Source organism: Gorilla gorilla, chromosome 7, assembly GCF_029281585.2.
Source record: "Gorilla gorilla gorilla isolate KB3781 chromosome 7, NHGRI_mGorGor1-v2.1_pri, whole genome shotgun sequence".
Classification (NCBI taxonomy): Eukaryota; Metazoa; Chordata; class Mammalia; order Primates; family Hominidae; genus Gorilla; species Gorilla gorilla.
Window position 1 is genome coordinate 83,726,701 of NC_073231.2, and position 9,604 is coordinate 83,736,304.

Consider the following 9,604-nt stretch of genomic DNA (forward strand, 5'->3'; position numbering starts at 1 on the left):
CTCTTTGTAAAGGTGGAAACCAGCTGTTGGTCTATCAATTTACCGCAATGACACCCCCTGCCCTACCCTGGACTCCAGGGGTGGCTCTGCTTATGTTTTTCCCCTTACCTCGCATCAGCATTTCCCTCTTCTGCCTCTCCCTCTGCTGGGGGCCTTTCCTGAACTTGGACTCAGGGGCTGACAGCTGGTTTCGGGGGACTGTCGCAGAAAATGTGGGCATGCTGAGTGTCACAATAGGGCGGGCTTTGTCCAGGGGCCATGGTGCGTCTCCACTGACCTTGGAACCGAGTGACCAGGGACGACTGAGGAGAGGCAGTTTCCTTCCCTCTCCGGGCTGCAGGTTTTTAATGTCTTCTTTGTTGGTCCGGGCCACTGGAGACTGAACTGAAGGGAGAGACTTTAGGCTGTTCCCTCCCTCCTGGATAAAATGGTGCATGCTTTTCCTGTTTAAACAGGGCCCAGTTGTGAAGTGCCCTGACTTCGCACACACCAAGGCCCGGCAACGGCTGCAATAAATCAATAGGAAAATAGAAGCTGCCAGTTAGACTAAACAAGTGCATTTGCAAAGACGGCTAGCCCTCATTAATCACTCTGACAGTCCTAAAAACACATTTCCCCTTTAATGACTGTATTTGGATAATCAGTGCTTTTTCCTCCTCAGTCAGAGTTTGAGTAACAGACAGCTGGTGTTATTACAGCCATTGGGGAGGGAGTGCTGGGATTAGGGTCGACGAAGAGCCATCCACTGGAGGTCTCCGAAAAAAAAAAAAATGAAAACCGGGTTGGCTGCAAAGCTGTTGTTATGCAATAATGAGGGGGAGCTTTGTACTGCCATTGACGGCTCCCGGGCAGCCATGTGCAAAGTTTCCCCCAAACCTCGACACCCACCTGCATTATGTGAATACAAAGGCTTCATGTTGGGTTTTATGAGCTTTGGCAGATTTAACTGGGGTTGGGGAGGCAGGAGGCTCTCTGGCAGGGAGGTAAGAAGATGGGTTGATGTGATTTGGCTTTGTTTCCTTTAGGTGACTTTGGCTTTCAGGAGAAAGTTTGAAACCCGGCACATTCCTTTTTATAAATGATGTAACACATTAATGCACAGCACATTATGAAAATGGTAATTCAAACCCATAGTGCTCCAAATTAAACCATACATTATCGGATGCACTCAACCATCTATTTTGCAAAAAGACAGGATGAATGAAATCAAATCAAACAGAAAACTGGAGTGCAGCTTCCCCTACAGAATGATTAATAAAGTGTAGAGCCACAGGATTATTGTAAGATGAATTCCACCATAACCCAGACATACATCAGGAGGGAGTTAGTTCATATACCCAGAGATGCAATCACAGTATGCTAGGTAGGGCAGAGCAATTATGGCTGCAGAAAGATGGGGAAGGGCCCCACACCTCCCGCTTGGGCTATGAATTTCTTAGGAGATAGGTTTGCGGGTGTACAGTTGGGAAGTTAAAAACTTAACACCACATGATTTTGTTTGAGTCCAGCCTATATCCAAGGGTGAGTCTTTCCCCTCTTTCTCCTCCTCCCTTCCTCCCATGGCTGCCACAAGGCCACAAAAATAACCAGGCAAGAGGTGTGAAAATAGGACCTGGAGCCAGGAACGTCCAGTGTCTCAAGTTCCAGCCCTGTGGCTTCCACCCTTCCTGGTGCTTTGGGAACACCGGCCCCATTTCTGGCGCCTGGGAGAGATTAGGAGAAAGAGGCGGAGGAGGGCTGGGAAGAGAAGGAGGTGGAGAAATGGAAGGTGGAGGTGACCCTCAAAGAAAGGGTTGCTGGAGGCATTAATTATGCAAATAAGCACTGGATAGGGGAGCACCACCTCCATTAAGATGGCAACTTTGTTTAATGGGAATTAAGCTATTGAAAGTAACAAACTTTTCATCAGCTTATTAAAACTGTCACATTTCTTAGGTGGGGAGAGCCATCTTTTCAGAGTAGAACTGGACACTCCAGACTATGTGACCTGCCCTTTGCGGCCACAATGGTAGTTGGGGGCAGCCTATTCCCACCAGGCCCAACAGTGAACTTCCCAGTCACCAAAGGCCACCAATACATTTTATGGGGTAAACTCTGTAGTCTAAGGAGTTCTCTAACTGCATTCTTACACCTAAGGTATAAGCCAAACACCTTTTAGAACAGTTTCTTTTGGTATAGGGAATTTGCTAGTTGTGCGTCCCTTCCTTCCTCCCTCCCAACAAGAGGAGCCCTTTGGTTTGTGGATAGGGAGGTCTGAAGACTTGAAGTGTAAGAAAGCAAAGTTTAAGTCGCCCTACAGAGGGAGCAATTTCCATCATTTTTAGCAGGCATTAAAAAACATAGTGAGGGGGTGGGTCTCTGAAGGAAAGAGGGGCCTTCAGAGGAAGGGAAGATGGCAAAGAAATAATAAACAACGAACAAAACAACAGAAAAAGAAACAATAAAGCCACGAGTCGCTACATTTAGTTCGTTTAAAGATTCGGGCCAGATTGAACCCCGAGAAATTGGATAATGCTGGTTTCCCAGGAAGAAGGGAAGACCAGATCAGGGATCTGGTCTCAGGGCACTTTCTCTAATTCGGGTTTCCCAGTGCCCAGTGGTAGGAGCACCCCAGGATCCCTTTCCTTTTGCTAGATCCAAAGATTTGGTAAAACACACACACACACACACACACACACACACACACACACACACACACACACACGCCCTGTCTGTCGTCGAGTTTGTGGACAACCAAAAACAGCGCAGAGAAACCGGCCCCATCCTACGCACTGCACTTGACCTCGGGCCACAGACGTTTCAAAAGCATGCACCTTTCGGAGCACGAACTCCCAAGTCGCATTCCTTACAGAAAAAGCAAACAGCACAACCCCAACGACAGATCCCACGAGGAGCACGGCCAGGAAGCGGCGCAGGAGGCGGTTTTGCAGAGCGTCCCAGTGGCCCCGCGCGCCCAGGCCCTTGCGCAGGGAGCGAGCGCCCCCGGCCCGATGGAGCGGGGTCCTGGCGTCGGGCAGCCGAAGTCTGAGCCGCCGTGCCTTGGCTGGCGCAGCCCGCTCTCGCTGCTGGGGGTAGGGCAGCGAGTCTGCATTGGGCTGGATGTGGCTGGGCCTCCCAGAGATGTCCCTTCTCTCCTCCCGCCTTGGACACTCGCGCAGGGCCTGTCTATGGTACAGGGGGCAGGCTCCCTGGCCAACACGTCAGTAAACAGCACCCGCCCTCTCTTGCCCGAGGATGCAGAGGCCAGTGTCAGTCGTGCGGGCTCAAGAAAATGGACGAGCCAGGCCCAGGGGCCCGGCTCCTCCGGACTGAGAGTGGCTTCAAGGTCTTGAGTCATCGTCGCATCTTCTCAGCAAAACCCAAACCCTGTTTCGAAGTTTCCGGGGCGCAGATGACCCAGGTCGACAACCCAGCGATGGCTGAGGGGAGCCCCCAAGCCTTGAGAAGCAACCCTCTCAGCAGGTGCCTTTACCCTCTGGTCAGGAGAGAGGAAACGCCCCACAAAAACAGCAGGTAGGAATCCTTCGCGTTCAGAAGATGAGAAGAACCAAGGTGCCGTCGGGGCTAGTGCGGGCTGCGGCTTCTCTCCGAGGCCTGTCGCTCGTCTTCCTGCCACCAGGTGGCGCCAAAGGCATTTCGTCTCTGCCCGCCAGGCCGCCGGGCTCCAGGACTGCGCTGCTGGAGTCTCTGCCGGAGCCCTTGGTGCTGGGGTCCTGGGGTCCCTTCTTAGCTCCCTTAGCACGTCGCATCTGGGCCCAGAGGAAAATCCACTTTTACACACACCCTCCACCCTGGCCCCAGGAAATGTCAAGGTCTTTGAAGTGAGGCTGGGAGCTACATAACCAACTGGGGAAAAAAAATTAAAAGGTGGTTTTATGTTATTTGTAATGCGTTGGCAGAAGTTTTGTTTTTTCTCCCCCATTTCTTGAGGAAAGGCATTAAACTCGTCCTTGAACGGAAATCACAGAAGGAAACCATAAGACATTTTAAACAAGAATAAAAGAAGGGCATCTGCTTAGGTGTCTGGAAGAGGGTGGGCGAGGCAAGAGAGAAGCACACCACGGTGTGAATATAGCCAAGTATTTCATTTATTAACAAAATAAGTCTTACCAAGGGAGAGCTCTGTTCGTCCCAAACAGGCCCCGCAGCCCCCGCGCTGCCGCATCAGACCAGAAGGAGGGAGGAGTGGGGAGAAGACCCCAGTCGCTGCGGGGTCCACTCTGGGGGCTCTGCCGGGCCAGGCCTAGGAGAGGGCGGGGGCTGCTGTGATCCGAGAGCTCCCTGACGCCCCAACCTTCCCCGAACGCAGCTAACGAGCTCGTGACGTCCGCTGACATCGCCACCGGTCTGCTTTGGAGGGATCTAGCGAGAATCACCTACCCCACCCCTACTGCCAGGGGAGGGGTCGTTGCCCCCACGAGGGAGAGAAAAACAAGGACTATAAAGCACTTCGCAAAATGTAAGGGGCCGGCTTCACGCCAGCGGGGCCTTCTGGGACTTTGAATTCAACCAGGTGAGCGCTCCAGGTGCCCCGACAGGCGCACTGTGGCCACTGGGTGTTAGGGGCGGGAGTCTGGAAGGTGACGGCAGACGGCCACTTGGGCCCTTCTGGGGGCGAGCCTACTGGTGGGGTCAGGGCTCTCCGTGCTCAGAGCAAGGTAGGGGAGCAAGGCCCTATTTTTGGGGGGCAGGGTCCAGACCAAGGACCCTATGCGCGGAGGGTGGCGGGGGAGGAGTCCCGGAGCAGTGTACCAGGTCAATAGAGCTCCAGGGCCCCTGCCACCCAGGTGGCCCCCTCCACCCCCAAAATGAGTTACAAAAAAAAACTCCTCTCTGTTACTTGTACAACAAAGGAAAAAACAAAACAAAACAAAACAAAACAAAAACAAAAACAGAACCGCAAATGGAAGGAAACAAGAGGGAATGAAGGGGGAAGAGGGAAAAAGAGAAGGCGGAAACGTAGTTTTAAGTTAAGACTCATGCAAGAAACTCCCCAGGAAGGGAAAACAAAACGTCTAGAAGAACCCAAAGACCCCAACTCTCCCTCAAACCAAACCAATCAAAACCAAAAAAAGAGGAAAAGGAATAAAAAATGTAAAACTTATATCTAAGAAAAAGAAAATAACAGAAAGGAAGAGGGGCAGGGATCATGTCATTATTTGTGGGATTAATATTATTATTTGGGAGAACACAGACTTTTTGCATACCATTGACTCATGTGGGCCGTTAATGCACTTATATTCCCAGCTTGTAAGCTAACATTATAGTAAATAAATACACAGTCCGGTGGGGAAGGGCTGGGTGGGGAATCCCGGCAGGGTCAAGCAGTAATGGAGGTTGCAGCGGCGACGGCAGGTGGGGAGGGAGGAGGAGGGAGAGGGAGGAGGGTGAGGGGGCTGGGGTGGAGGAAGAGCTGTAGTTACTGGTATCCCAGCGCCGAGGCTGAAGCTAGTCTCTGTCCATACAGCGCGTATGGCGAGTAGTAGGGTCCGGCTGTGGGGAGGGACGGCACGGCCAGGCCCCCCGCTGTGGATAAGTGGCTCTTGCCATAGGGGTGGTACCGGCTTAGGCCCAAAGTGTGTGGACTCCGCAAGGACAGCGACCCGGGGCTGCCGGGGGCGGCGGGCGGGGGGAGGTGCAGATGGCAGGAGGCGGCGGCGGCGGCGGCGGCGGCGGCGCTGCCCAGGCCCGAGGCCCCGGGGTAGGCGGCCAGAAGTTTCTCGGCTCCCGGCAGGGCCGTGTGGGTCCGTAGGTGGCTGAGCAGCTCCTCCGAGGTGGCGAAGCGCTTGTCGCACGGCCCACTGGCCGCCACCCAGTTGCAGCTGTGCGGCAGCGGTTCGTTCTGCAGCATGAAGCCGTAGGTGTAGAGCGGGTGGCCGGGGAGCGCGGCCTGGGCGGCGCTGGACGAGAGCGCGGCGGGCTGCAGCGGGTGCCCGGGGTACACCAGCGGGTAGCCCCCCGCCTTCAGGCTGGGCCCGGCAGGGTCGTGCGCGCTGCAGGTGGAGCAGCTGGAGCCGCCGAGGTGCGAGGCGCCGTGGTAACCTCCCAGGCAATAGGGGTCGCGGCATAATCCCTGCAGGAAGGAGGGCGGGGAGGCCCCGGTGAGCGGGCTGGAGCTGGGGGGCTTGCCCGGCGGCAGGCCCAGGCCCCCAGACAGCTGGCCTCCCACGAGGCCGGACTTGCTAGGATCCAGGCCAGGCACGAACTGAGACGGGTAGCCGGCGTAGGCGCCCACGATGGAGCCGTGGTAGCCAATGCTGGAGGGCGGCAGCGGGAACACCGAGTGGCCCGGCTTGTAGGGAGACACCGGCGCCACGTGGCCGGCCCCCACCAACGCCGAGGGCGGCTCGGACTTGCGCCCGGAGGCCCCGGACTCGGCGCCACCGTGCGCTCCGGGCTCCCCACCGCCGCCGCGGCTCACGGCTGCCGGCTCCGGGCTGGGCTTGGGCTCCTGGTCTTTCTTGTCCAGCTCCCCGCCGCCAACCCCGCCGCCGTTCTTGCAGTCAGAGTGGTGCGGGGAGCCGCCGCGGGAGCCGCCGGGCGACGACGAGGACGAGGATGCGGAGACCGGCGCTCCATGCGGGGGAAAGGGCGGGCAGGCGGCGCTGGGGACCCTGAAGCCCGCCTTGTCTCCCGGGGACGAGGAGGACGAGGAGGAGGTGGAAGACACCGAGGAGGAGCCGCTGTCTTTGCGGGAGTCGCCGCCACCGGAGCCCTTGGAGTAGGGCTTGAAGCTGGACTTGTCCTCGGCCGGTGAGTCCCCCAGCTGCTTCAAGGCCGCGGCTGCGGAGGCGGCGCCCGGGGCTGAGCGGCCGGGGTCCTTCTCCGCTCCCAGCCCGTTGGACGCCGCCGCCACCGAGTTGAGTTTGGAGGAGGGCGGCGGGTCCGGCTTGCCGATCTGCGAGCAGGTCTGGGCCAGCAGCGCCAAGGGGCTCTTCTTGGCGTCCAGCTGTGGGAGACAGAAGCAGGGGGAGGGAGAAGGAGTGAGACTCAGAGGCCTGCGGGGCGAGCGGGGGCGCCCGGGGAGCTGGGCGGCGGCGCCACGGGGCGGGGCGGGCCTGGGGAGAGGGTCTGCGAGCGAGGGCCGGGCCGGGCGCGGCAGCTGGTGGAACTGCGCCCACACTGCCGCTGGGTCCCGGGGTGCGCCGCAGGCCCTGCGGAAGGAGTTCACCCAGGACCCCTGCGGGAGAAGGTGACGTCTCTGGAGTCGGGGCTGTGACTCGCCACTACCCTCTAATGTCCCCCTCCTCCAGGCCCAGGAAAAAACTTATTCCTTTAGTTTGGGGGAACTTCGCTTGGGACGGGTTTCTGGCGATGGCGCCGCGGGGTAGGAGCGGGGAGCGCGGATTCTAAAGGAGGGGCTGCAGTTGGCGCTCTCTCCGTAGCCCCTCCCTCCCGGGGAGGGCACCCAGGGAAGAGGCAGGAAGAAAGACCCGGGATCGGGAGCGCCGGGGCGCCGTGCGCCCTCACCGGATGGGACAGAGGCGAAGTGGCACCCGGGCAGCCAGGGCTTCAAAGAAAACAGCCCGGCGTGGGGGGCGGGGAAGACCCAGCAGAGACCAACTCCTGGCTGGAAACTGGGGATCAGAGGAAAAGTAAAGGACCCAGAGGGGACTCCAGGAGCAAATCCAATCCGAGAGAAAACACGGAGCTCCGAAGGGCGAGCGTGGAAGGAGACCCTTCCACGGGGAAGCCTGGGGAAGCCCTGGTGGGCTCTGATCCCTCGGTTTTCTTCCCCTCCTCACTCAGCCCGCCAGCGTGAGCAGACTTGGGTGTCGCACCGAGCCCCGGGGCGCTGGGAGCTGGGTCAGGGTCCCGGTCGCGGTGGGAGGAATGGGGCCGGCGCCCGGGGGCAGCGGCCGGGGACTGACCTCAATGGGGCTGACGGGAGTGGAGGACAGCGGCTGCAGGTACTCCGGGTGCAGGAGGTGACCGGTGTGAGCGCTCAGCATCTTCAGGACCCTGATCGGGAGCCGGTTCGCCTGGCGCAGGGGGTCCGCCGGTGGCAAGAGAGACACCGCTGCCGGCACCGCCGGCCTCTTCCCGCCGCCGCCGCTGCCGCTGCCGCTGCTTTCGGGTGTCCTTGGGTTAGATCCAGCGGGCGAATCGCTCATTTGGAGGAGGCAGCGCCGCTGGGGGGGCAGGGAGGGCGGGGGAGCACCGGGGAGGCGAGCTCCCGGGGCGGGTGGGCTCGCTCCGCAGCGTCGATCGCGGTGCAGCGGGAGCTGCGCCTCCTCGCCGCCTCCCCTCCTCCACCGACGCCGCCGCCGCCGCCGCCGCCGCCACCGCCGCCACCGCCGCTGGCTCCGGCTAGCAACACAAAAACCTTCGCCTTCCGCGAGCCGCACGTCAAATAGCCGCGATCGGCAGCCACACTTCAAAGGGATCGCCGCGCCCGCCCAATCGCAGCTCTCGCCGGGACCCTGGGGCGGGGAGAGCGGCGGGCGGAGGCCGGCTCCATCGGTGGGCGGGGAGAGCCTTAAAGGGGCCGCGCCGCGCGCCGCCGCCGCCTCGGTCTCGGCCGCTCCCGGGATTCCTCCCCTCCCCCCGACTGGGCCTTCCTCGCCCTGGGGTCCCGCCTGGGACGGGACTTCTCCGGGACCCCGAGCTCTGCGCCCCGTCCTCCTTTCCGGCCGTTCTCTCTCCTCTCTCCCTTCTCACCACTGGGTGGGTGGGGGGTGATGCTGGCGGCGGCTGTAACCCCGCCGGCCGTGTGTGTCCGAGGTGGGGTGGGGTGGGGTGGGAGGGATCGCACGGCGCGGGCTCTGGGACGCTGGAGTTCAAGCCTTTCCCAGAGGCCGCCTGGGGGCAGGCCTCGCCTTGGGAGCCCGGGTCCTTCTCCAGAGCTGCTCCGGCTCTCCTCGGCCCCGCTCTCCTTCCCCTACTTGGCCTCCCCTTGGTGTGTTCACTTGGAAGCGCCCGAGCCTCGGAGGCACCCACTGTTCTCGGGACGCGGCGTAGGCAGCTCCAACTACTTTGAGCCCGTCTTGTCTGAAGCCTGCAAGTTTGTCTCTCTTCTGGAGTGACATGGTCGGCGACCAAGCGCGGGACCCCAGGCTGTGCGCGCTGTGCCTGCGCCCTGCGTTAGAGGCTCGGTGTCTGGTGTGTTACAGGCTTCTCACCGTGTCCTGCTGAGGGGCGTGAAGTTTCTCACTGTACCGCGCCCAGCTGCTACGAGGAGAGACCTAGATCACGGGCGAGGCGGGTGTCTCTGGAGGGGGATCTCTCTCTAAGCGCTGCTCGGCAACACAACCCCTCCGCCCCCCCATCCTTCTCACTCCGGGGGAAAAAGCACTTGCTTTCCCCAGGCAAATTTCGGGATAAAAACTTTTAATTAAAAATAACAATACCCTTCCCGACTCCCTGCGCCTTTCTGATAAAGTGTGCATTGCTAGCTTCGCCCTGGGCAGAGATTTTACGTAGTCATAGTCCTGACATCCAAGTTCCGGATCCGCCGCTTTTCCGGAGGCGAAGTTGGTCCTTTGGGTGCCGAACTCTGGGGAGCCCACTTCTCCGTGCGCTCGGCGGCCAGTGGAGGCGCGCTGGTGTCACTGCCTGGCTCCCAGCACCACTTTTCCAGTCCCAATCCATCACTCCGGTTGTC

At 59.6% G+C, this 9,604-nt stretch overlaps 1 protein-coding gene across 1 annotated transcript; it reads right to left on the minus strand.

The window, feature by feature from the left end:
* Nucleotides 1-4,066: 4,066 nt before the first annotated feature.
* On the minus strand, nucleotides 4,067-8,328 carry ZNF703 (zinc finger protein 703). Its single transcript, XM_004046886.5, has 2 exons — nucleotides 7,872-8,328; nucleotides 4,067-6,949 (listed from the first exon to the last, which is right to left on the minus strand). Exons 1-2 carry the CDS (start codon nucleotides 8,112-8,114, stop codon nucleotides 5,420-5,422), a joined length of 1,773 nt encoding a protein of 590 aa, XP_004046934.1. The 5' UTR covers nucleotides 8,115-8,328; the 3' UTR covers nucleotides 4,067-5,419.
* Between the last annotated feature and the right edge of the window lie 1,276 nt (nucleotides 8,329-9,604).